Source organism: Taudactylus pleione, unplaced genomic scaffold (genome assembly GCF_031769625.1).
Source record: "Taudactylus pleione unplaced genomic scaffold, aTauple2 ptg000571l, whole genome shotgun sequence".
Lineage (NCBI taxonomy): Eukaryota > Metazoa > Chordata > Amphibia > Anura > Myobatrachidae > Taudactylus > Taudactylus pleione.
In genome coordinates this window covers 8,064,738-8,092,629 of record NW_028284973.1, presented here as the reverse complement: position 1 = coordinate 8,092,629, position 27,892 = coordinate 8,064,738, and the positions used below count along the sequence as shown (strand labels likewise).

Genomic DNA, 27,892 nt, shown 5'->3' with positions numbered 1-27,892 from the left:
GTGTAATTCATGAGTGTCCTGGTTTAAAGGGATAGTATGGTAAGCCTAATCTAGCGGTAACAGCTAGATCCCCTTCCGTAGATGTACCCTGGCGTTATCAGTTACTGTCCAACGTCATTCCCTACCATCCAGGTGGGAATAGAGGGGGAAAATAATTTGGAGGCGAGCTAAGCGAGCCACCAAGCCAGATGCATGACGAACCCAGCGAGCCCGCGAGGGGACAACTTTCTTTTTTAGGTGGTCTTAATTTGCATTAAAGTGCACGTCCGCCATCCCTCACGTCACTTCTACGTACAAAATCTGAAGGGAAAGGTATCTGTACCTGGAAGTGACATGACTGAGGGCGGAAGTGCAGTTTCCTGCCCACACAGTCCACCAAAAAAAGAAAATTGACCCCTCGCTTCGCTCGCCACGCTTCGGGCTCGGTGGCTCGCTGCACTCGCCACATGATTATATTCCCCCTCTATGCCCACTTGGATGTTAGGGAATGATGTTGGACACTGGCTGACGTCCCGGTCAATCTATGGAAGGGGATCTAGCTGTTCCCGAATCTGAAGGGGAAATACACCTTACCCTAATCTAGCAACAACCTAAATTGTATGTAAAGCGCTGGAGAAACATGTGTACACTATATAAATAACTATTAATAAAGAAATAAAATGCTTCAGAGCTTCATAGTTCACCTGCATGTAAAATACTTCAAAACGGTAACCCTAATTATAATATGCCTATTGTATTATAAGGGTGTACTGCCAGGACTAAAGATGGCGAAATAAATGTGTGACATGTTTATTACGCGACGTACTTGTCTACTCCTTCCTTCTGCTCTATGGTGCTAACGGCCAGGTTACAAGAGGAGGGAAATGAAATGACCCAGAACTCCGCGCGGCTACACGCTAGAGTTGATGATGGGGGGTGTGGCGTGACAGTTAGCCCAGAGCTTTGGGGGCGTGTCTTTACGTTCCCGCTGAGAGTCCCGGCGGCGGCTTCATCCACACAGGTGTACAGGGCAGGGGGCGTGGCTAGCTGAGCCCCGCCTCCAGACCAGGCAGAAGCAATGAGAGAGGCCGACCCACAGACACACCCACCACAGGCAGTGAGAGACTGACAGACACACCCACAACTGGAGCACACACACACACACTGGTTTTCAGTTACACTAACAGGACAGAAAGCTGCTACAGCAGTTACACTATAGAATACCCAGCACAACTGCACACAGACACATAGCTGCATAATTTACACTTTACAGCACACAGATACTACACACACCCACTGTGTAATGCCATCAGCAAGTACTGTACTGCTCACCACTGAGCTGCAGACACAATGACATGACTCATACATAGCTATACACAATTGACTGATTCATTTCTTCATTTGCACTGGACTTGCTATTATTGTGCACAGTGGAACAATTGCCATCCTGGCTGTAAACACTTAATGCACTGTTGTATCTGAACTTTAACTAAGAACCTGCACCTACAAGTTGGCATCATGCAAACCCTGGACTTGGGCAGCAAAGAGACTGGCAAGATCTGGCACAGGAAGCCCGCACCGGCCACCAGTGATGGGTAAACTGACTGATATTGTACAATAATCTATGTGCTGTTCACAAATGGGGAAATAGAATTAGGTATAAATAGCATTTCTGGAGCAATAACCAGCAGCCTTGATATAATAAATATATATACCTGTCTGAAAAGCCCTTGTTGCATACATAGTAATTGTTTGTTTTTAGAATTTACGGGGTAAGGATTTAAAATCAGATATTTAGGTGGGCAGATCTGTGCTTTCATTAAGATGCACCTTCAGGGTATCGTAAGCCAGGTACACATTAAACGACCTGTGTACCCAGCCGATGGCAGATATGATGAACGACATACGGTGCGGTCCGTACACACCACACGATATGTCGTTGCCCAGATCTGCGGATGCGATGGAGGACGCAGCGGAAGCGCATATAGTGCGTACACACTGGACAGTTAGAACGATTTGTCGTTCCAATCTGTCGGCAAACGACAAATCATTTAAAGAATCATCTAATTTGTACCCAGGTTTAGAGCAGCGATCTTATGGCGCCACATGTACTATTGTGTGTTATTTATCTGTTATTCTGTTTGTGCTATACTAATCCTTCTATGTATATTACATTTGCAACTTTCTTATGCTTAAATCAAACTCATTTCCACATCTACATTTCACTCCTAACAAGGGACTCACAGCGATAACCTGTAGAAAAGTTTATAAATAAATCCCTATCACTTGTGTTTAGAATTGTATGTAACTCCCCTTATAGGATATTGTAGAAGTCCCCTAATCTGTACATACGTTGTGTATTCTTGTTTCTGTGCAGGATTATAGTAAATTTAGTGCACGGAGCTGTTGGTTCCCACGCCAGGACCATGCGCTTTTTACAGGTAGTGTTTGATGGTGCAGGAGATCGCTTCCTCGCTGGAGATCACTTGGGCAACGTTTATCTGTTCAACCTGAACAGAAACAGGTGAGATGTGTGTGGGGGGGGCTTTCAGGACACTGTAACGTTATCTAACATTCTGCCTTTTGTGGGCGACTGATTAAGGAACCATTAATTGTAATGCAAGATGCTGTAGAATATCAAATGTATGTGTGTATTATTCTTAATTTATACAGTGCCGCAACGGGTCTGTAGCTACATACAAAGTACATAAACAGAACCAGTATGATGAAAACAAGTAAAATAGTGACGTACATTGCAGGACATGGTTTATAAACTTTGCTGTATCAGCAGTCATAGTGCCCAAATAGGCAGCGGGGCGGCTGATCCCAAGGCTTGGTGCTGTCGTTGGCAGTGGGGAAGAGGGTCCTGCTCGTGAGAACTTACAATCTATATAGGATTCAAGTCAGGATGTCCACATGTTCAAAATGTCGACACTTTTTACATGCCGACACCAGAATGGTAACGGTATATTTTTGTGTTATTATTAGGGTTAAGCTAAAATCGTTTTTTTAAAAACTTATGTTGAAATGATAAATGTCAACACTATGAATATGTCGTCGTTTTGCCATGCCAGGTCTTGTGAATGCCAGCTTCTCATATTACACCCATATATGCCTGGGCTCCATGGGATGTTGATTGGGCAAGGTGTGAAATTTCATTGGCTTATAGTCCCGTGCACAGTGTCATCTGCCAATCAGAAACCATGAGATCTTTTATGGTCTGAACCACCAAAAAATTAGATATTACAAGGGCTTCCATGTTTTTTCTACATATGTAGAAGCTTTAATTAAGAAGAGTGTGTGCCTTAGTCGCAATGTGGGAAGTGAGTCAATCCCTGGAGCCAGACCACGCTCTGTATCTCAAATCAGCCTCTTCAGTTCACCGGTCAATGAGGCTCATCCTGACCCTTGCAGTAGCGTTATAGGAAATGCTTTTTACTACTCTGTTGAATAGAACGGGAGGGGTTACGTTCTCCCATCGGTGCTCTGTAACAGTGGCCTGCGGGCAAACCGCACACGCAAATACTTTTTTTTTTTTTCCTTTCTTGATAAATGGACACAGTATAACGTTAATTCTTTGTGTTAATTCTTCCTGCTAGGTTCGATCTGGTTCAGAGAACGATGCAAGCCTGCACGGCACTGGCCTTTAGCCTTCATAGGCAGTCTGAATTCCTCGTGGCACTGGCTGATTATTCCGTAAAGTGTTTTGATACAGGTAGTACCCGTGTTCCACGTTTTCCGATTCTCGGGGGCATTTACGAACATACAAATGCCTATTTTATTTTAATTTTATTTATGCCCCAAGCATGGTTTTGCATTTTATTTATTAAAGACCAATGGATTTACGGGAGAAAATGGCAGTGTTTGCAGGAAAACTTGGTTCATTATAGTATATGGGAAAGATTTCTGGACTGCACAACCTGACTATATATATGATAGGGATGTGCAGGCTCGGATAGGTTCGAGTTTGCACGTGGAGTTCGGATTTTTCCCTCCAAAAAAACGGAACTCAGAACGAGGCAAAACGTCATCTTACATGGACGAACATCATCATTCCTGGACAAAAGACCAGGAATGATGATGTTCGTCCATGTAAGATGACGTTTTGCCTCGTTCTGAGTTCCGTTTTTTTGGAGGGAAAAATCCGAACTCCACGTGCAAACTCGAACCTATCCGAGCCTGCACATCCCTAATATATGATGGGAGGTGCTACCTGATGAGACTAATGGCAGGCACAGAAACAGACAAATCTTAGGTGCACAACTCCAAATTATTAGATAATAAAATTTTGCAATCAATAGAGGTTTTTAGCATAATCATGGCCAAGCTTATGGGCCCACCCACCATATCCAGGTAACCTCTTTCGGGTAGGTCCCTAACATACTAGGGTTCAAATCCAGAGCGCAGGACCCCCCAAAACTGGCCCAGCCAAGCTGCCCCAGGGCACCACCATAGTAAGAAAAGTGCAGTGTAAAGAGATAGTTAGGAGCAGCTGCATATGAAGAATGAAAATAAAAAAGTGAAGTACATATATATTAAACACACAGTGAAGGGTTAAAATGTGTTATAATGGAAAATGTGTTATAATGCGGTGCCCTGAGACAGATCAACCAACGCAATCCAGGGGGACCCACGCCCCAAAAATTAACCAAAATTGCACTACAGTATATAACTTGTAGGACTTACCTAGAATCGTGCCTAATACAGTGTGCATATACATTACCATACTCCATGCTTTTAAACCAATAAGGAAGGGTGCCAGTCCAGAATGAGGGCGTCTCCTTTCCCTCAGATGTGCAACAAAGCACATTAAATGGAGCATATGGGAAAGATTTCTGGACTGCACAACCTGACTATATAATATATATGATGGGAGGTGCTACCTGAGATTTGTCTGTTTCTGTGCCTGTTCTTTATAGTATGTAAGATTGCGAGCAGGGCCCTTTGCCAGTTATTACCCAGCATCATTTTATTACTGTGTTCTCAATTGTAAAGTGCAGTAACATATGCTAGCGCTATATAAATAAGTCCTCTGACGAAAGCGGCTGAGTTGATCAGTGTTGTAGTCTATTGGCCGTATTCAATTTGAGGTGAAATGTCGGAATCGACGATAATTTTTCGCCTATGACGACATTTTCGCCTATTTCCAATATCCCCGTATTCAATTACATTGAGTTTTCGCCGGTGCGAAAAGTCAATGTTAAAAAAAACGGGGATAAGTTTTCACCAGCCATTTGCTGGTGGCAAAAAAAAGTGCAGAATTGGGGTTTAGGGTGCAGGCTCAAAAAAATTAGCCTGCACCCCTGGGAATGTCCCCTTTAAAATGATCTGTGTCAAAAAAAAGTTAAAAAAAAAAAAAAATAGGGACACCTCTAAAAACTTAGTTCAATTTTGGGGTAAAAAAAAAATAGGGAACACACTTCTAAATTAGCGGAATGGAGTCCAGAGGGGTTCCCTTATATGCGGCAGGTGCATTTTTGCTAAATTTTTAAAAATAATTTAAGGGACTTCAAAATATGCTTGCACCCATTTTCATGTACCCCAAATTTGATGGGCATAGTTTTTTCCCCAAAACAAACTTCTAAACGCTCTTCTGCATCACCTTCTTCCAAGCCGCATTTATGCATCTGCCGCGGCTATTTAAAAACCAGACTTTCTTCTGCAGGCAAAAATGGGGGTACCCATAGTGATCCCTCATGTCTGGACATCTTCAGGGGGGTACTAAGATTATTTCCCGAAAATTCCTGTTTTATTTCGCAGATCCAAGTTTCGCCGGTTCCCGATTTTGCCTACTTTGAAATTGAATACGGGGAATAGCTGGCACACGCGTGATACTTTTCCACCTGGAAAACAGACGAAGGAGGCAAAAAGTCCAGCAGGCGAAAAGGCTGGACTTTTCGCTTCAATTTGCATACGGGCCTATGTGGCTACGTGTACATGACTGCACCTAGTCATATAACATGCAGGGATATTTCCTGCTTTGCGTACATACAAAGCATTTTCCTGCTCATTAAGATCTGAATGTTATGGGTACATAGGAGGTATCTGTGATCGGCCATGAATATGAAAGCTACAATACATTGAGTCCCTAGTTCAGATACGTACAACTTTGTGTCCGTATAGCTCTTTACCCTGTTGTTTGGACGCCTCGTAATCTGTCTTTTAGACAACCAGGAGCTGGTCAGCTGGATGCGCGGACACGAGTCCGCAGTCACCTCGATCTCTGTACACGGTTCTGGCAGATACGCAGTTACCACTTCCAGTGACACCGCTCAGCTCTGGGACCTGGACACCTTCCAGAGAAAACGGAAGCTGAACGTTCGGCAGTCTGTAGGAATACAAAAGGTAAGGAACAGACCATAAACCCACCTTTATATTTGTGTAATAATTGGGAGACTTTGTTTTCCCAAGCTGGGTTCCGTGGGGTACCTGCAGGGTTTCCATATTATTTATGGTATATGTGATCAGCAAAACCAGTGCTGGTGGCTGACAATTAAAAAAATATGTGGACAAACTGTTGCACAACCCTGTCCACCACCACATAACTGACCCATAAATGACCGATGAGCACAATTTACTGTAATGTTTGCTGTATTGCTCAATAAGAAACTTTTGGGCTACGGTTGTCGTGAAAAAGATGCTGATACTCTAGGGCGCCGTGATCCATGAAAGTCTGGGAACCACTGTCCCAGCCTATTATACTGTTGTTTACTTTAGGACACTGGCAGTCCCTCGTCTACTGCATAGTTTGCTTGTAATCTCCAGTGGTATTAATTGTTATAACACATAAGGAAAAAGTAGGTGCGCCCAAGATGTCAATAAGCAGCTCGGGAAACTAAACTGGTGACCGAGCGTACTAAACTGGGCACCAGATTAGATAGCCTCGTCACTGGTTCAGGGAGGTGCGTGTTATATGCATTCAGCTTTCTCATTAGGGTTTATAAAGCCCGCAGTCTTCAAGCGTTGAATATTGGTGTCCTGCGGGTTTACTTTCCAGACTTCACAAGGGCGTGAACCAGTGGCAAGTAAAAGATAGAGATGGGATCTTTCCCAGAATAACCCATTCCAAATTACTGCATTCATAACTACACTACAAGTAAAGTGCGTATCAGACAAACCGCATAACAGTGAGCATGGAGACATAGAGAAAATCTATTCTACGCGCTGTACTGGCTCATCCCGCTCACAAACTGGTTGACTTAGTCGTGGATACGCCAGCAACGGCACATAAATTCGCTCCGCTCTCACAGATTTTTGTACGCAGCCCTATAGGACTGCGAACTAAGGGCCTGATTCAGAGCCGCTCGTAAGCGGCCGCTCGTTCGTTCCGAGCGATGTTTGCACAACTGCGCATGCGTACGGATCGTAATACGCATGCGCGAACCAGTCAGTGTGGCCGAAAATCGTTTGTTCGCTAAATAGCGAATGCCTGCTATTTTGAGTGACATAAGGATGCGTATGTGGGTGGTAACAGGGGAAGGTGCTTGAAAACGGGGAGCGGAGAGCCGAAAGCAGGCGTGCTTAAAGGTCAAAATGGGCGTTTTATGGGGTGTGCATAATTAATACAGCAGCGTCATTGACCACGTCACTGGGTTATTTTATAGTCGGAACTGCTCGCAAGATTGCGGTAGGAAAAAACAACCACAAGAATAGCGAGCAGTTCATACGCTGGTCGATGTACTCGATTAATCTAATAAATAGCGGACATGACGTAGGATGCGAGCGGCCAGGGGGCGTAGTTTCCCAAAAAACGACCGCAAGTTTTGTTCGGTCGTTCAGACATAGAGGCGTGAACAGACCGCAAAGAGCGAACGGTTCATTTGAATAGCCACCCCTTTTTTCTGAACGAGTGAGCGCAAATAGCGTCCGGCTCTGAATCAGGCCCTAAGTTCTGCAGGTTCAGGGCTACCGAAAGTGCAGCATTAGCGCGCGATTACTCGCTGGGCGAGCCGGCTCTCGTCCCAGTAGAGTGGTGTCATTGCTCCATTTGTTTTTAACATTTGACACCTTTAATTCTTTATTTTTTTTTACTATGCTATTTATTGTGTCACATTTTATTTAAATTTGGATAAAAAATAATATACATCACTGCTAGAATCACGTCCCAGAATGCCGTGCGAACGGCACTCTGGGCGGCATGCGCCTAGAATTAAAGTCCGGGGAGGGGAATATGGTTCTCTGAGCACCGGTAAGCTGATCTCATGTGCAGAGATCAGCTCCAGAAAGGGGGACTGATGATCAGTCCCCTCTGCACCACGCTCCGCTGTGCTCTGCATCAAGGGGGTGAGGGGGCGTGGCTAGACATGGGGGAGGGGGGAGAACGGGGGGGCATCTATTGGCTCTAGGGGGGAGGGGGGTTATGATTAATGTATTTTTTTTTCTGGGGTGGGATATAAACATATATAAAATTTTAACCACATATAGTGATACATGGGGAGGTGGGGTGGGCTAAACTGGGGACCCATTGTCCCTGGGGGTAAGGTTTGGGGGTCTTTGACAGTGGACTTACCACTAGGGGGGGGTGGGGGTTTATATTTGTTGTGATTTTTTTTTTTTTTACACTGACGGGGACTATTTTGCATGGTGGGTGGGAAGTCAAATTTAAATGTAAGAGGACACGGGGGTTTGGGGTGGGGTGCAAAACACTCCTTTAGGTATATATTTTTTTAAATAATATTTACTAATATTTTTTTAAATATTTTTTAAACTTAAATTGTTTTTTTTTTTTTTTTTTTTTTTTTTTATTTGGTTTTGACAAGAAAAAAAAAATTGTGAAAATTGTCAGTTAAGTGGTTCAAAATATTATCTTCTTTAAAATGTCACATATTTTTATAGTTGTTAAACTTGCTTCTATGTCTGTATGCATCTTCTCATTTCTTTTGTGTAGGTATTCTTCCTGCCATTAAGTAATACAATCCTGAGCTGCTTTAAAGACAATAGTATCTTTGCTTGGGAGAGCGATACCCTCACTTGCAAGTACCAGCTGCCAGCTTCAGAGGATGGATCTGTGTTCCAGTATAAAGCTTTTTCCATCACAAGGTAAAGTCTGGGGAATCTGCCTAACAATCTGTAACCTGCACCCCCCTAGTGACTCCAGTGGGCACCAGAACTGGTTTTCCTATCACATTGACGTTAAATCATTCGGTACGGTCCTGGACCACCGATCCTGCAAGTGCCCTGTTTGGAAACCACTGCTGTAAGGAGTAACTAACATTTGGTGGATGACTCACATATGAAAGCTGCGAGCGGTTACATTGGAAACCTAACTGTTGGCCTGCAGTGTACCGTCTATCACTTGGGAAACCCTTGTCATTGTACTACAACTCCCAGCATGCTTTGACATCTAGAAGTATTTAGAGGGCAAACCTCTGGATTAATTGCAGCCGTGTTTGTTTGTTTTTTTTGTTTTTTTTAATTTCCACAAAAAAAAAAAAAGTTTCAGAATAGGACGCAATTGCTTATTGTAAAATTGTGATTGGAGTGCTCAGAATAACTTGCAACAATATAACACAGCACTTTGGCAGAGCTGTAGCCAGCTTGGGAGCGTTTGTATCAGCCCCCTAAGCGGGTGGACGGCAGAGCTGGGAGCAAAGTAAAAAAAACAGGTAACTTTGCACCTGTGTAAAATCGTGCCGCACTGCAGGTGGGGCAGATGTAAGATGCGCAGAGAGACTGTCGTGTCCAAACTCAAATCTAAAATGCAGTGTAAAATATAAAGCTGTCCAGTACTTGTGGGCTACAGGCAATAGCAGCCAGTATTTACCCTGCATGCAAAATAATACATTTATTTTCACTCCTTGTATTGCAGCATGGTTGTCCAGGTGCAAAGTTACTTTATTTTTTTTTATTTTTTTGCTCTGTTCCCTATGGGGGTCATGTAATAGATTCTGAGATGAAGCAACTGGCGGGACAGTGCTTCTTTTAAAGAGGCAATCCGTTATAAGGATGGTTTTGCATTATAACTGTCGCTTTAAGTTCACTCCGGTTCGTTCATCTTGGAACCTATTGCATAACCCCCCCCCCCCCACCTCCCAGTGTCTTAGTTTTACTCATGAGCTAGCCGCATACACTAGCGTCCATACAGCTGAGGATCATCCATTAAGCCTATAAGCCTACTCTGATTAATTTGGGAACTAACACAGACACTTGTATGTGTTTCTGTTGCAGGGATGGGAGGATTTTGGCAGCTGGAGGGAAATCAAACAACCTGCATCTGTGGTGCCTTGGCTCCAAGCAGCTGTTCCGAATTATCCAGATGCCCGCAGTGGTGCGCAGCGTACGCCAGCTGGAGTTTCTCCCCGACAACTTTGACGGCGGTTCCAGCCAGGTCGGTGCACGGCTGCCTCTTATGTGAAAGATGATGCTGTGTTTTTAAATACATTTGGTCTCAAGCTCAGCAGAAGCCAAGAAGATACTTTCATAGCCTATAATGAGTATTCCATTGGCTGGTACAATGGGACACTTACAGAGCTTACACCAAATGCATTACGGGTGAGGGTCTGTTAATGAAAAGGTGTTTCAATTTTTACAGCGACCTTTGTATCTGTTTAAACAAGATAATTCATCATTTCTGTTTTGCCCATCAGGTCCTTTCTGCAGAAGTCCCCTGTGTGCTGTGTGCTGTCTGGGCAAACAATAGTTTTCTTTGTCCGTAGTCTGGCAGAGATATGATGGTTCTACGTGCATTCATATAAGTCATAAGTGACATCTTAGCTAATCATTATCACGATATTATCTATTATTATCTCTAATAACCAACCTGCATATAACTTCCTATGTATCTTGCCACATGTTCTCCGTGTCTGGGCCCAATGTGTTTTTTTTTCTATTGTCGCAGCTCTGGGCGCGCCCCAATGGTTCGCAATAGGTCTTCTGCTTGAAGTCTCTACCCAGACATGCGCTGCCATAATGGCAGAAATACTGGGTTATTGGACCATAAACTACAGCTTGGTTGGCCTAAAATGATCCCAGCACCAGAAAATTGTCCTTTTTAAAATCAATAGGATCACTGCTATCGCCGTGTTCATTTTCACTCTCGCTAACAAGTCTCAGGGATTCCAAAAGTAATGTTCCAGAATGCCTCCCATGTGCCTTCCTCTGACACCAATGTTGCCTTTTAAGCCTTTCTCTCTGACCGCACCTCACTCCTGGAACTTCCTACCTCTGAAAGTGCTTTAGAAATGTCTTAAAGGGGTCTGTCTTTGACCACTGTAGAGTCTTCTTCCCTGAGACCCAACTGTTGCCGGGTCCCCGGTCTCGATGCCGGCATCCCCCCCCACCACAAGTGGTTAATGGCGGATGCAACACCCCCGTGCTGCAGCCTGGACCATGTCTAGAGGCTGCGGCTGTGCAGTAAGGGATAAAGATCCAGCCCCTTTATCTTAACATGAGGTGTTTAAAATGGACTTGCTTTGTTCCCTGGATGTCCAGGGGGATCTGGAGTCTTCAGTGGGCTGCTGGGTCCCCCAGCCTCTCTCCTAGGGGAATTAAGTGCCTTCCTCTGCAGCCTCCTGCCTGAAAGTTTCATGAAAACGTAGAGGGAAGGTTGCATAAAATAGCCAGTTAAGTGGTTTGAGGGAGCTCTAAAGAGCTTCTCCTCTGTGGCCAGGAAACCCTGCCTGGACACCTTGGTTACCCATCTCTGGAGCTCGGATTCAGGCTATAGGTGGCAGCCTTGGTCCCTTAGCAGATTCCTGGAAGTATGTTTTAGAGGGAAGATTTTTCTCCTTCCAGACGTGCCGGCACCTGGGCGGTGACTATCACTGCGGGTGGGCTCAAGCACAGAATGGTTTCTTCATCCAGAAGTGTTTCAGCAGATTGTGGCGATAAGGGATCAGCCAGATGTTGACACTATGGCCTCTTGGTTGAACCACAAGCTGGATCTATTCTGCTAAGGATATAGTATCCGGAGGCGATTTCTAGTAGCTACTATGTCGGTCCCATGACATTTTCTTCTGATTGCGCTGGGACCTCCGGTAGCAAAGCTCCTATTTATGAAGAAGGTGAAAAGAGAAAAGGGTTCAGATGGTACTCGTGGCTCTGACAGGCCAAGAAGGTCCCGTGGTGATGTCTCTCTCTAAGAACAAGGCCTGTTAACATCAGTGAGCCTGATCATCATGAAATGTAGTGTGTTTGGCTTTAACTCCTGTGGAGTTGGGGATAATGATTCTTAAAGGCAAAGAGCTTCTCATAAGGTGGTAGGGCTCATACTCAAGACTAGAAAGCCAGTTTTGGCCAAGATTTATCCTAGGGTGTGGAAGATGTATATTTCCTGGTGGTGACAGTGGTTAGAGACTTAGATTGTTTAAGGTTCAAATCTATTGATCTTGTTTCAAAAGATTGTGGCACAGATGTTTTTACAGGGGGATGTTGCAACCTCAATACAGTCCTCCAATCGCCCTTAGATTTAATGACTTTACAGCATCCTTATTTCGAATCCTTGGATTCTGTGTAGTTGAGTCTTCTTACATGGAAGACCGCCTTTCTTTTGGCTATCTCCAGGGCCGGTGCAAGGTTCCCTGGCACCCTAGGCAGAACTTCAGCCTACCCCCCCCCCTTCCTCCCCCAATACACACTTTCCAGCCACTCAGTGCTGTCACACTCACCTGAGTATGCTGCTCAGGGGCTCGATGCTGTTCGCGGGTCTCCTGCTGGCGCTACCTGAAGAGCTGCTGGCACGGAGGAGCCCGGTCACTGCCTTGGAGTACAGCATAAAGCTGTATTCATCTGCGCGGTCACCTTAATGTGCAGGGGGTCCCGGTGGAAACATTTCTCCCTGGAGCAGGAGTGGAGCAGCCCCAGGTACCGGGGGAGAGCGGCAAGTCAGTGTGGCCTGGAGCAAATGGGGGGGGCCTGACCTACGCACCTTCCCTCAGATGTCCCCTCTGGCCAATTGGAAGAGAGAGGGGTGGGCGGTAGTTAATGGGGAAACAAGCCAGCCTCAGTGGTCCATCGCCAGCGCTCCCGGCCTCTGACACCACCGTGACAACAAAGCAGGCAGCGGCAGCCTGCCCTGAACCTGCCAGACACTGCGGGGGCCGTGGTGTGAGGAGACTGTGTGTAGCACTGATCTCACTGTCTCAGTCTCTGACATAGCGGTGGCCGCAGCTGCCGCTTGGACATTACATTACACTGGGGCGGCCGGGCCATTACACTGCCTGGTCATTGCAGTGGCCGCGGCTGTCTATACAAGTGCTGCGGACGCCGCTCGGGATTTACACAGGGGCCTTTATAGCTGGTACACATGTCATTAACACAACAAGGCAGCAAGCGGCGCCCTCCAGTGGCCGAGACCCCTAAGCAGCTGCCTAGTGGTGGTGCCGGCCCTGGCTATCTCTCTGGTGAAGAAAGTGATATTCTGGTACCACTTAATTCAGGATTTTGTGAGCCCCCAACGTTAGGCCTTGGTCAGTCTTTGCAGATGTGGGATCCCTGCACTGGATGTTGTCAGGGCTCTGAAGACCTGCAGCATATTAATAGGACTCTTCAGTTTATCAATGGTGATGATATTTTGGTCCACTGAGTGGTTATCAAGTGTGTAAACAGACTATTTGAAGATGGAACACTTCAGTAGTTTAACTGGTTTACATTGGAGCAGGGAAACCTGTTCCTGAAGAAGCGAGGGAGCATTTTACCAGATTTGGTGACCACCTCCTGGGTGGAGCAGCGTGAGTCCGCACTGTGCACTGTATCAGGTAGCCAACTCTTCCTCGGTCCCTACGTTCAATCGGTTTTACAAATTCAATGTTTCTGGACGGAAGGTGTTGCAGACCGCAGCTTCTAAGGATACTCGCACGTAGGGGCAGCAATGAGAAAATTACCCAAACTTTGTGTCCCTCAAGAGAATTTTTATACTTTTGTTAAAACCCTTTATCTCAAGCAATTGGGGGACACTGGGTCCCCACTCTTCATGCTCTGGTTTTCCAATTTTTTTTCTTTTAAGTAACAATCGCCATGGACATTGTCTTTCTTCTCTCCTGCCTTGTCGGGCTCAGAAGAATAACTGACGTCACAGCAGATCCGGGGATATAGAGGAGAGAAGTTTCAGACTTTGTGTAGATATTTTTAATAGTGTCCAAACATCTAGCTTCAGCCTGTATACTACAGGGTTCCAGTGTCCCCCAATGTATTCAGAGGAAAAAGGATTTAATATCAGTATAATAAATTGTTATTTTTTATTTTTTTCTCTTCTCTTCTCTGTCTGTCATTCATTATGCAATGAGAATATAGGATGGAATGTTACGTAATAAACTCTTCCTGGTGTGTGTGCTGTTCCTTTAGGTTCTTGGGGTGCTCAGCCAAGATGGGATAATGAGGTTTATCAATATCCAAACGTGCAAACTTGTGTTTGACATTGGAAGCCATGATGACGGCATAGTGACATCATCTGTAAGCCCAAATGGCCGCTACATTGCCAGCGTATTGGAGAATGGCAGTGTTAATTTGTACAGTGTCCAGGCATTGACCAAAGAAATCAATAAGGTGAGTTGTCTCTATCTTATGTGTTCCTGGGTCTGCTGGTCTCTTCCTACAGCTCTCACTATTGGCTCCTGGGCCTACTGGTCTCTTCCTACAACTCTTGCTATTTACTACATGCCACACAGTAGTGCCCCCACTGTTCACGTTATGCCACACAGTAGTGCCCCCACTGTTCACGTTATGCCACACAGTAGTGCCCCCACTGTTCACGTTATGCCACACAGTAGTGCCCCCACTATTCACATGCCACACAGTAGTGCCCCCACTATTCACGTTATTCTACACAGTAGTGCCCCCACTATTCACGTTATGCCGCAAAGTAGTGCATAATTTGCCATTTAAAATGGTCTAAATTCTCACATTTTGAGAAGTTCTATTTAACCACAACTGAACTTTCTTCCTTTATTTGAAGGGTGTTTGTCATATTTAGTTATGTCATCGAATTAAGACTTGGGTAAATGCACTAACTTACTATGTGCAGCTAATTTGCTGTCTCCCTCCCTCCTTGAGCAATGGCTGGTTCCTCTCTCAACTGCATTCCCTGTGGGCAGCAGAGGCTGTAAGCTTGTGTGGCTCCCGGGCGACTTGTGAGGGGTTACGGTGATGGGCCAATGGCAAAATTATGTTGTGCGGGAGGCCCGGAGTCCTTCCTCCTGTACTGTGTATTATTGTGCGCCTCCTAGGGGCTAAGCCTATGGTCAGGTGCCCGGCCCTTTGCTCCTCCCATCTCCTGATCTCTGTGGTTGCAGGGCGCACGTTAGCAGTCACAATCTGGCCAGGACACATCTCTGCAGTTAGAAACGGGCACTGTGTGACGGCCTAGCGTGAGCGCTTTTAATTGCTGATCCGTGTTGCTTTCTATTTTGCAGCCCCCTCCACCACTTGTAAAAGTGGTTGATTTAACCAAAGACAAGGACTCTACAGCTAACAAGTCTGGAGCAAGTAGTGAAAGGGTTAAAGTTGCAGCGGGCCGGTCATGTCGGCCTTGGAAATCAAAGGAAGAGATCATTAAGACTAGGATTCTGCGACCAGACGGGAGTAGCGCATCGGATAATAAAGAGGTACCTTCTGCTGTACAGTCTCTGCTTATCTATATAGTAAAGTACAGTGTAACATTGTTTCTCTTTCCTTCAGTAAATGCCAAGAGCGGGCACTCGATTGAAGGATTAAGACCCCTGCAACCACTCCTGCCTGCCTATCATTAGTGAGGAGGTTATGGCCACAGGCAGGTTGTGTGTCCCTATACTTTTTGACTTTCTTTTTACATGTCCTAATTTGTCTGTGGTGTGTTATGGTGCATACACACGGTGACACTTTCTGTCAGATCTGAACGATAACGATTTTAAAAATCGTTCAATAGTTCATATCTGATAGAAAATTTGACATGTGAGCCTGCAACGATGAACGATGCGCGTTCCTGATGTGTTTGCAGTCAGATTTGGACGATTTCATTCATTTTAATACTGTCTGAAATCGTTCATATCGTTGGTAAAAATCGTTCATCGTTCCTCTGACAGATCTGACTGTGTGTATGCACCATTAGTATATTTTTTTTTACAGAGCAGGGGGTTAGGGGGTGGAGCTTCATATGTAGGATTTTTACAATGTAAATATCATGTGGAGTCTTGCAACCAATAGCAAACTTCCTCTTTCCTCTAGTGACCGTTCCTGATGTCATGCAGTCTGGCTCCTCCTCCTATTCATCTGTCCTTTACCATTGGTCACTTGTTTCCTACCGTGCCTCCTCACTGGCTGAACCACTCCCCGGTATTACATTTAGACCCACCGTCCGTCTCCCTTTTCCAATTTGTACAAGTGTGTACTAGGCAGAGCGATGGCACTCCTAGTGAAGAATGGCACATGAACAAATTAAACCAAACAAATGGAGAGGGTACAGGGAAAGTTCCTTGTCCAGCCATTTCCACCCCGCACCTCCTGCATCACAAATTGGAACCACTTCCAGTTTGGCTACTGCCATTGTGCCTCCAGTCTATTGCTAGGGTGTCTACCAGTGATGGCAAGGGATTACCGTCCCTTCCCCTAGATGATTTTGTGTTCAAGGCTCCCTGTCTGGAATCTGCATTCTGAAACCACATTTCTAGAACTCCGATGACACTGATAGTTAGTAAAGTTCATCCCTGACTCCAACCGTGACCATGAGCTTGATGTGGATCCTGTTTGACATCTTTTCACTGGTTTCTTATCTCCCAGGAAAAGATACTGGCACTTAAGGCCGAGGCCACATCCAATCTGAAGGCTTGAGGTGTCGTTTATCACTTCTGTGCGTATAGAAAGATGCATCTTGCATGTAGCTTTAAGCTGCCCATCCACTAGGCGATTATACCTAGCGATGGAGCGATAACGAAGGTCGTTATCGCTCCATCGCTTGGTAATCGCCTGCAATTCGGGCAGTAAAAGGTTAAAAACGACCAGCGATGCGTGCGCCCGCTGGTCGTTTTTAACATCAATCATCGGCCGAGTATGACGGTCAACCTGACAACCGCCGCTAGGTTGCCATGTTTGGGGATGGTTGATCTGCATACACTGAACGTCTGAACGTTCAGTATGGATACCAAGAGGTAATACTACCAACAGAAGACACGAGCGAAACTTAATGAGCGCAATGAGTATTAGCGTAAAATTATTGCGCACATCGGTACAAATAGCAGATAATAAGAACACCGAAAAGTAAAGAGTGATACATTATTATAACTCAGAAATCCGCATGTAAATAACAATGCATATAAAACCATAGGAACGCCATGAATACAGCAAAGTCTTTGACACACGGAACAAAATAGCGAAGAGACTGGCGAGGGCACCCAGCAGGTGAGACACTAAGAAAAACCACAATAAAGAGGGTAGGGCTAATTGGAATTAGGAGGCTCTATAGCATTTCTGGATGCTAGCAAAGGGCCCAAACTCTGTGATACTTAAGAGGACATTTCTTCTAATGGTACATGAAGCGTTCATGAGAAATAGTGACATTAACCAAGTCTATCCATGCGGAAAAACAAGGGGGATTGGGGGCCATCCATGTTCTGATACATACACGGGCTAAAACTAGAAGATTGTTAACCTACAGTGGCCAAGAAGAGCTCAAGGAATCCGCCAGGTCAAGCTCAAAAAGACAAATACGAGGAGTAAATAGAGGCATACGTATTCTGGTCTCCTGAGTACACCCCACAAATCTTATCCAGAAAGAGGCGACCCGACGACAAGACCAAAGCAAATGCCAAAAGCTAGCAGGTGACAGTGCACACTTAGGCCAACCATCCAAAACTATGAAGGCGGACAGGCGTCCAATAAACTCTATGCAGAATGTAAAGTTGTATTTGTTGATATCTGGCATACGCCGTATGTGTTGATATTTTTATGCTGTACTATACCCATTTGACGTTTTCACACTATGAATTTATCTCATTATTTTTTGGCAAGTTATTAATAGTCTTATGTTTGTGCTTGATGCAGAATGAGTTACCAGGTGGGCTGAACAAGGAACGTCTTCAAGCTTTACTGAAAGGGTTTGGAGAGTATCCGGCAAAATACAGGTAAAGAAACGCGTTGAGGTTCTTCTTTAAGGTGCATTAGTGCAGGGTCTGAGAACATTTTTCGGTTACATTTTCTTTGCCTGTCCATCCCTCATGTCCCTATGAAGCAGTTATATAGCGGAAGGAGCCTGGTTTCCCAACTGTATTGATGTGGGAAGGTTGTGGTGTCAGAGTCTCTCTGTTTCTAATGAAGGTCCTACATCTAGCATGTTCATTGTGTTCGATTGATTAGGGCTTTTATAATGGATGTAGAGTTAAACAAATCATTAATTCCTCTTGTATTGGCTTAGATAACGCTAGAGATAAGAGTTTGGTCTTTAACTGTGAAAAATAAAGAAATTTCTTGAGATGTCATCAGCAATCCATTTTATAATATCTGATGTTCTTACAAGGGTCAGGAAGGTCCACTTATGTCGGTAAATGACCCTGATTCCAGATAGAAAGTTACCTGTGAATTTTTTTTTTTACAATATTTTTTTTTTTTTTTTATCTTTTGGCTTTTATTGTTTATGCAGAATGTTTATATGGCGTACCTTGCTCCAGCTGCCGGAGAACCATGCGGCCTTCAGCAGCCTCACGGACAAGGGCACACATGCCCAGTACCTCCTGCTTCACCAGGAATACCCCATCAAAAGCAGGAAGCTCTTGAGGGTTCTCCAGAGGTAACCATGTGCTTTCTTAACTCCTCAATATAGCAATTTGCAGCATTTTCTTGAAATTCCTGCTCAGCTAATCTGACCCGACGCATTTCACCCCTTGGTATCAGCTGATTTACTCATGGCTCTACAAGACTTCTCGGTAATGGAAATGCTCTGTATAGATCCAGTCACGTAACCATGATGAGTTTGCAGAGCAAGTTTTAGCTTTGTATATCATCTCCCCATCCTTTTGCGTGTATGTTCCTACTTTAACAGAATTTAATTGAGAAGTCTGGGTAAGACTGCCACATTGCTCAGTGTGTACGGCCAATATGTGCTCTCCCAACATCGTCCAGTCGGCTGTGGTGCACGTCCCACCGACCGTATTGTAAGCGGCCCTGTTGCAGGTAATGATGGATAGAACGAGGTATCGTTCCGTCGTTCATTACTTCGTTCCGATGTGTACCCAAGATCAGACATGTTGGCCCGACATATCAGCTGGGTACACATCGCTTCGCTTTACAGTGAGGAACTCGAACTGGATTCTGTGGCGAAAGTGGAGCCAGTGACGAAGTTGAAGGAGAGGTTAATTTGGAGTAACGGGATAGGAGGATACGATGAGCTACAGCGCTGAGGAAGGCGTGAGAGGGGAGAGGAAGGCTGGAGAGTAGCTGGTTACAACAGTTCGGGGTTGCAATAAGCTCAGCCTCAGACATGTTGAGTTTAAAAAAGATCTCGGACATCCAGGAGGAGATCTGAGAGAGACGGATGGAAATGCGAGAGAGGGTGGGAGGGGGATAGTATCATCTACGTATAGTTGGTATTGTAGAATGAATGAGCTGATTAGGTCACCCAGGGAGGAGGTGTGGAGAGAGAAGGGGACCAAGGACTGAGCCTTAGGGAGCAGGAGGTGGGAGAGAGTTGGAGATAGAGACAGAGCAGGAACGGTTAGATAGGAGGGCAGGTAAGAGAGGGGCAGGGTCACTCAGATTAAACCCTGTAATTAGAAAACTTTTATATTATTGTTTTTAGGTTTAGTTGTACCTTACATTTAATTCTGTAGCATGAAATGTGTGCCGTATTGGTTTTAGTGCTGGTCGCCTTCATCCCAGCATTGCTGTTTCTGATCACCAGGACGCTGTCCGCATTGGCCCACTGGTCTGCAATATTTGGAGAAACAAAGTACCTACCTCTGTTGGCTTTTCCATTCGTCAAACTTTTTCAGAACAACCAACTCATCTGCTTTGAAGTTGTGGCTACAGTGATAAGTACGTCCTTTAGTTCTTGTGCTCTCTATTATTTTCCTTGTGTTTGTTTTACCCTCTAAAAGTCGGAGCTTTTAAAGTACAGATCCATGCGTGATTGGTTTGTAGTCATTTATATGAACCGGTCGCGTCATGAATACTAACGTCTAGAACATGAATGGTATTTGGGCATTTCTAGTAAGAGATACCAAGCTGGTAGCCCTGCATGACTTCTGATAATCGGCCATAATTATAATAAAAATGTTTTATTATAGTTAGAGCAGCTGCTGTAAGATTTCTTATGACCACATCATCATACAATTTGTCACCTCTCTGTAGCCAACTGGTGTCAGCATTGGTTCGAATATTTTCCGAATCCTCCAATCAACATTCTAAGCATGGTAGAGAACGTTTTGGCTCATCACGATAAAGAACTTCTCCAGCATTTCGTGAGCTATGACGTCACATCCCAGGTAACCAGCGCACCCTCTGGCGTGCTCGATCGTCCATGGGATTTAGCTTACAAAGTATAACACAAGTCTCCCAGGTCAGCATTTATTTATATAACATCGGGAAAGTTCTGGCTCTTAAGAAGTCTTAAACGCTAAAGTCACTAAGGGGCTGATTCTGGGTTGAAAGCAAGACAAAAAAAAAAGTGCCAGTGACTTTGCACCTTGGTATAAACCATTCAGCACTGCAGATGGGGGGATATAACACGTGCAGAGAGATTTAGATTTGGGAGCAGGCGTATGTAAATGACAGTGTACAAATAAAGCTGTCCAGCGTTTCTGGGCTACATGCAAAAGCAGCTAGTATTTACCCTGAATAGAAAATATTATATTATTATTGTCCTTTATTTATATAGCACCACAGGTGTTCTGCAGCGCCCAACATAGTACATAAATAAGTGAACAAGAAACCAGACTTACAGTTCAATACAATGCAGGACAAGGACATGGTTTATACACATTGCTACCCAATAGCGATCATAACACTCATAAACAACAGGGTGTAAGCAACCAGGTGTTAGGTGCCCTAGGGGGGAGTGAGGAGTAGATGAAAGTATAAGTAAGGAGGAGCACAAGAGGGTAGAGGATCTTGCTCGTGAGAGCTAACATTTTAATGGGGAGGGGCAGACAAACAGGCATGACATAGATGGGGTAGACAGGGAGGAAGGAGCATGTAGCAGTGGGTTAGGATGAGAGCTGGAAGGCTTTGATGAGGTATTGGGTCTTGATAGTCCGTTTGAAGATTTGTAGGGAGGTGGAGAGTCTGATAGGAAGAGCGTTCCAGACGTAGGGAGCAGAGCGGGCAAAATCTTGGTGGCGGGAGTGGGTGGAAGTAATCAGTTGGCAGGAGAGCCTGCATGCATTTGTTGAGCAAAGAGGGCGGACGGGACTGTGAAGGGAGATGAGGTCAGAGATGTAAATGGGAGAGGAATGGATGAGGGCTTTGTAAGTGAGTGTAAGAACCTTGAATTGGGTTCTGAAGAGGAAGGGGAGTCAGTGGAGGGCTTGTAGGAGAGGGGAGGCAGATGTAGAATGTTTGGAGAGGAAGATGAGCCGAGCAGCAGTATTGAGAACAGATTGGAGTGGTGAGATGTGGGAGTCAGGGAGGCCAGATAGGAGGAGGTCACAGTAGTCCAGTCTGAAGAGGACTTGTGAGTGGATGAGGGTTTTAGTAGCATCCTGGGTGAAATAGGGTTGGAAATATTTTTTAGATGGAAACAGGACTGTGAGAGGTGCTGAATGTGTGGTTTGAAGGAGAGGTAAGGAGTACATGATAACTCCAAGACAGAGGTTATTCGGGAGGGTGGGAAGATGATCAGCTCAGTCTTAGACATGTTAAGTTTAAGAAAGCGCTGGGACATCCAGGAAGAGATAGCAGAGAGACAGTTGGAGGTATGAGTTAGGAGAGAGGGTGAGAAGTCAGGGGAGGAAAGGTAGATCTAAGTATCATCAGCATAGAAATGATATTGGAGGTCAAAAGAGTTGATGAGTTCACCTAGAGAGGACATATAGAGGGAGAATAGGAGAGGTCCAAGAACAGAATCTTGGGAAACACCTACTGTAAGAGGATGTAGGGGGTGAGGGGTGTCATGAGAGGAGACAGAGAAGGATAGGTCGGAGAGGTAGGAAGAGAGGCCTGTGTCACATAGACCAAGGGAGTGAAGGATTTGCAGGAGGAGAGGGGGGTCCACAGTGTCAAAAGCAGCAGAGAGGTCAAGGAGAATGACCAGAGAGTAGTGGCCTTTGGATTTGACAGCAAGGAGGTCATTGCTAACTTTCGTGAGGGCAGTTTCAGTGGAGTGGAGAGAACGGAAGCCAGATTGAAATGGGTATGGGAGGAAATAAAGGCAGTTGAAATCAATATGCTCAAGGAGTTTGGAGAGAAAAGGGAGGAGAGATATGGGTCGGTAGTTAGAGTGTTAGGTTTTTTAAGAATGGGGGAGACAAGGGCATGTTTGAATGCACAAGGGACAGTACCTGATGAGAGGGAGAGATTGAGGAGGTGGTAAAGATGGAAACAGACAGACAGAAGGATAGAGGAGAAGGTAAGTATTAGGGTGGAGGGGGGGGCCGGGTGAGGGCCATGACTTCCTTTCCAGATACAGGAGAGAGTGATGTCAGAGTTGGTAAGTTGGATGGGGAGGGGTGGTCAGGGTAAGGAGGGGGCGTAGTGCTGAGGGTCTGGTGGGATATGATGTCCTGGCGTATGTAATCCGTTTTAGATGTAAAGTAGGTGGCAAAGTCAAGGGCAAAGAGCGAGGAGGGGAGACGAGAAGGGGGTGGGCAGAGGAGGGAGTTGAAGGTGGCAGATGCCGGGAGGACCGGGAGATTCTTGATATATGATTGTTTAGAGAGGGAAAGGGCAGCACTGTTGGATGAGAGCATAAATTTGAAATGGAGGAGGTCTGCCTTAGAGTGTGATTTTTCTCTCCACTGTCACTCGGCAGTTTGTGAACACTTTTGCAGGTATTTGCTGCATTTGGAATGCCAGGGTTGAGGGGTGGATCTGTGAGGGTGAGTAGTGATTGCTGGAGCAACAGAATCAAGAGCAGCAGTAAGGGAGGCATTGTATAGGGAGGTGACTTGTTCAGAGAGAGTTAGTGGAGAGAAGTGAGTCAAGCATTGAGGAAAAAGAAACTGTATCAATTGCCTCAATGTTACGCTTAGTGATGGTAGCTTTAGGAGATAGAGAGAGGGATAAGTTAAAAGAGTGAAGGTGATGGTCAGGGAGGGGGAATGGGGAATTGGAGTAATCAGAAATATCACAATGCTGAGTGAAGACCAGATTAAGCGAGTGCCTATTCACACGTGAGGGTAAGGAGTTTAGAAGCAGAGGATTCTGTGGGGATATCAATTGGAATATTGAAGTCACCTAGGATAAATGGAGGGAAAGTCTGAGGAGAGCAAGTGCGGGAGCCAGGAAGCAAACTTGTCAAGGAATTTGGAGGGAGGGCCAGGGGGATGATAAATGACAGCTACTCTCAGGTGTACTGGTTGGAAGAGGCGTATAGCATGAACCTTAAATGTAGAGAATGGATGGTTTTGAGGGTATGAGTTGGTAGGAGAACCGGGGGATAGAAGGACCCCAACACCACCACGACCACTGGACCAGGGGGTGAGAGAGAAGGTGAGGCCCCCAGAGGAGAGAGCTGCAGGAAAAGTGGCGTCAGAGGGTGAAATCCAGGTTTCGGTAACTTAGGAGATGCAGGGAGTTGGAGATGAAAAGGTCATGGGCGGAGACTATCTTATTACCGAATGATCTGGCATTCCAGAGGGCAATGGATAGAGGGACAGTGTTTGTGGGGGAGATATGAATGAGATTATCAGGGTTGCTGTAGCAAGAAGGTGAGATTAATTTGGGGGACCGAGATGAATAGAGTGTAGCAATAGTGCAGGCTCCAGTGCTCGGAGGAGAACCTGTAGGAAGTGGGCAGGGAGGGGATTTGGATGGAGGTGGGGTGAAGTGACAAGGAGAGAAGGGTGGGAGGAGTGGTTAGCGGTGGGGTAGTAGGACCATGGGGGGTTAAAAGAGAATGAAAGTGGAGTAATGGGGGAGGAAGGCAGAGAGAGGAGATAATGGGAGCAGGAGGAGACAAGGATGGAAGGATAACGGTGGAGGCAGAGGGCAGAAAAGAGGATCAGATAGAGATTGAGTGAAGGCGGCAGTTGAAGAAACCATGGTCATGGTGTGGGGGAGGAAGCCTGAAAGTAGGGAAGAAATATGAATGTGAGAGAGAGTGCAGGAGATTTGCAGTGTTGGAAAAGGTGAATGCACAATAACAAAAGTGTATTATTACGTGGAATAAAAGTGGAAATATAATTAATGCAGAAATGTAATATTAAAGTAGACTGTGTTAGTTGATAGGTGATGTGAGGCTAGGCAAAAGAGCTAAGGTAAAAAGATAGTGTAAATAGGTAAGCTGACATTGGCACATATACAGTATGCATTGAGAAGTTTGTGAAAACCAGAGAGCCAGCACAAGTTATAGCAAGTAAAGTGCTAAGCTCTTGCAGTGACCAAACAGGGAGCCCAGTGATGACTGTCCTGGATATGCAGACAGCAGGTGCTTGTGAAGAGATTTCGAATCCCAATTCTTGGTCCAGATATTGTTTGAAGTTAGAATGTTTTCGTTCTGTTTCGCTTCGGTTGAACACCGGTATAATGTAAAAATTAGGTTTAAAATGTAAATTGCACTTTTAAATTATGCACTTATAAATGTTATGCCCCAGCAGCCATGGCCCGCAGTCTAACAATGACCTTTTAAGTATGTATTTCGCTCTGTGCCTGTTGCTCACACAGGGTCTGCAACTTTTGAACTGAAGTGTGGGGCAATGGCGGTGGGATATGCACCCGGCCGCACTAGTGTATATGTGTGTGTGTCCATCTGCTGGGGAAATTGTATGGAGATGTATCAAGCAGTGAAAAGAGAGGATCAGTTGAGAAGTTGCTCATAGCAACCAATCAGCTTTGAGGTAGCATATATCAAGTACATTCTATAAAATGATAGGTAGAAACTAATTGCTTGTGATGGACAACTTCTCCACTGACACACCTCTCCACCCTTCTCACTGCTTCATACATCTCCCTTATAGACTGTAAGCACCACTGGGGCAGGGACTGATGAGAATGACTAAACATTCGTTGTAAAGGGTTGCGGAATATGTGTGCGCTATACACATAAATGTTAATACATTTTTTTATATATATTTCTTTGCAATATATATGAATTGGTTTCCAAAGTAACAGCACAGACAGATGGAAAAAAAAATAAAATAAAAAAAAACCAACAGTTGGTGTAACAGTACTGAGCAAATGAAAGCATCCACTGGAGTAGACATGTACAAACATGTATAGCAATCAGAATACGAAGCGATACTCAGTCAGATAAAAAAATAACCCAAAATCAAGTACCACAGCACATAAAACAAACAAACATAAAGACAACAAATAAAAAAGACAAGACCAGGGGAAAACTTAAGAAGCATAGGGGGAGAAGGGAGGGTGTCACCTAGAGCACCAGTTATTTAAATTGGAGCATCGGCATAGTCAGTGGAAGATTTAAACTCAAGCCAAGGGAGCCAGGTATCCCTAAATTCACGCTGTTTCTCAACTCCCTATCGTCCATGTAAAGATCCACGCGAGCAAACCCATTCCTTTAGTGAAGGAGGGGCCACAGATTTTCAGTGAATAGGATTTACTGCTTTCGACACACGGTTAAGAAATTTGACGAGGGATTTCTTGTATAGCTTAAGCAATCCAGGGTACAAATTTAGAAGCCGAAAGGAGGGGTCTGAGGGGACTGCATATCCTAAAACTGGTGCAGAAAGAGAAATAACTTTCTCTCAAAAAGGACGTAGCTCTCGACAATCCCACCAAATATGTAGGGGCGAGCCTTCTGCAGAATTACAGTGCCAGCAGCACAATTTTAGCTAGTATTTGTGGACACCTGTACCAGCATGTGATTACTTTATAGTGGGTCTCGATCACTGAATAACTAATGGAGCTAGCAAAAGAGTTATCAAAAGTCCATCCTGAGGGGTGAACGAAACCCCCAAATCACATTCCCAGTCATTTAAAAACTTGGGGGCTACAGGGTAAGCGTTTGCTATCAGCAATTTATAACGCAAACATAGAGAATGGGACGGATGAGCAGCCGCCAGGTACATATCTTCAAAGGAGGTTAATGGTCTACTGCAGGCCAATCGAACTTCTCCACTATGAACAAAATGCTTAAGCTGAAGGTATCTCCAAATCTCAGCCGCTGGCAGGGACCACCTCATCTGAAGGGAGCTAAAGGGCATGACCTTACCAGAGTCCACCAGCTGACCAACTCTGGAGACACCCTGCACTTTCCATTTATCAAACATATGTCCAGAAGTACTTGGAGGGAAGTCTGGATTATTAAATATTGGGGTCAAAGGTTTAAAGAGAAGAGATCCATGGATATGTTCTCAATTTATTCCATCTATCTAAAGTGGGACCTATTGTAGGGTGGGGCAGGCTACAATGTCCATGGATAGGTAGATAGAGCTGTAGAAGCGATTTTCTAACTGGACCCATTGTCTGGCATCTCCGACCCTCGTCCAGTCCATTATGCGACCAAGCATAATTGCATCATAGTAAGTTGGAAAATGCGGGAGTTGGAGTCCCCCCCCCATTGTCTTACATCTGAATAATATAGCATGCTTAAAACGAGGTTTGCGGACACCCCAAACAAAGTCTCTCACTATGTTATGTGGCTCACGAAACCACAGCTGAGGGACCCTAATGGGCAAAGACTGTAGTATATATAAGACCCAGGGCAGATCATTCATTTTAACCACACTGACCCACCCCAACCAAGAAGAAGTCTTATTTGTCCAAGTCTTTAGTTCCAATCGCAAGGTCTGTAGTAGAGGCTTAAAGTTATGTTCAAACAACCTGGAGAGATCTTTATCAAGAATGACTCCAAGGTATTTGAGACTAGAGGCGTGCCAAGTGAATGCGAAAGCATGTTTCAGCGCGTCAATAGAGAGGGAACGAGCTGTTAAATTCACTGCTACCGATTTTGAATAATTGACCTTGAAATTAGATAACGCGCCAAATCTACTGAATTCTGCCACTAGGTTAGGGACCGAGGTGATCGAACTGGAAAGTATTGCTAATAGGTCATCAGCAAATAAAGCTAATTTATAGTCGACCCCTCTGAACACACAAACCCGTCACATTGGGATTGGCCCTAATAGCTCGTGCCAGTGCCTCCATGCAAAGAACGAAAATTAGAGTGGATAGAGGGCAGCCCTGTCTAGTGCCATTTCTAATCCCCACCAGTTCAGATAAAACTCCATTAACCCTATTCCTAGCTGAAGGGAGATGATATAGCGACATTATACGATGTAGACATTCAGGTCCCCCAGACCCATATGTAGGAGGACCCCCTGCATAAACAGCCACTCAGACCTATCGAACGCATTTTCGGGATGAGTGGAGGACAATCTGGACAGAACTACCAGCAGCCAAGTGTATCAAATCAATAACTTTGGTAGTGTTGTCCCGAGCCTTCCTCCCTGGAACAAGTCCCACTTGGTCTGAATGTATTAGATTGGGGAGTAAAAGCTTAAACCGATTGGCGAGGAGCTTAGCAAATAGTTTAATGTCTACATTGAGCAATGATATAGGGTGATAACTGGAACATTGGGCCAGTATAACGGTGATATACGCCTCAAGGGTTTGGGGTGAGAAAAAGTAACCACCTGTAATTGAATTAAAGGCCGGGAGCATTTTAGGGAGCAATAGTTCCCGGAATGACTTGTAATAAGCAACAGCGAAACCATCCGGGCCCGGGCTTTTCCCAGATGGAGTCTACTTAAGAGCTACCTCTAACTCAGACAGGGAGAAGGGGGAATCTATCCAGGCCCTGTCTTCATCTGTAACAATGAATGTCATGAAGATATTGGGCTACCAGCCCCCGGAAGGTGTTAATCTCTTCTGGGGATTTAGGATCACGCACATT

The 27,892-nt window shown here is 45.1% G+C and overlaps 1 protein-coding gene across 1 annotated transcript in view; it reads left to right on the top strand.

Moving 5' to 3' along the window:
- The first annotated feature begins 991 nt into the window (after nucleotides 1-991).
- TBC1D31 (TBC1 domain family member 31) overlaps nucleotides 992-27,892 on the top strand; it is a 48,445-nt gene continuing 21,544 nt past the window's right edge. The window contains exons 1-12 of the mRNA XM_088453155.1: nucleotides 992-1,574; nucleotides 2,357-2,503; nucleotides 3,579-3,694; nucleotides 6,146-6,324; nucleotides 8,867-9,018; nucleotides 10,147-10,306; nucleotides 14,260-14,460; nucleotides 15,327-15,518; nucleotides 17,929-18,008; nucleotides 18,524-18,670; nucleotides 19,781-19,914; nucleotides 20,230-20,363. Coding sequence (XP_088309281.1) covers nucleotides 1,498-1,574; nucleotides 2,357-2,503; nucleotides 3,579-3,694; nucleotides 6,146-6,324; nucleotides 8,867-9,018; nucleotides 10,147-10,306; nucleotides 14,260-14,460; nucleotides 15,327-15,518; nucleotides 17,929-18,008; nucleotides 18,524-18,670; nucleotides 19,781-19,914; nucleotides 20,230-20,363 — 1,719 coding nt within the window. The 5' untranslated portion in view covers nucleotides 992-1,497. The remainder of the gene's footprint in view (nucleotides 1,575-2,356; nucleotides 2,504-3,578; nucleotides 3,695-6,145; nucleotides 6,325-8,866; nucleotides 9,019-10,146; nucleotides 10,307-14,259; nucleotides 14,461-15,326; nucleotides 15,519-17,928; nucleotides 18,009-18,523; nucleotides 18,671-19,780; nucleotides 19,915-20,229; nucleotides 20,364-27,892) is intronic.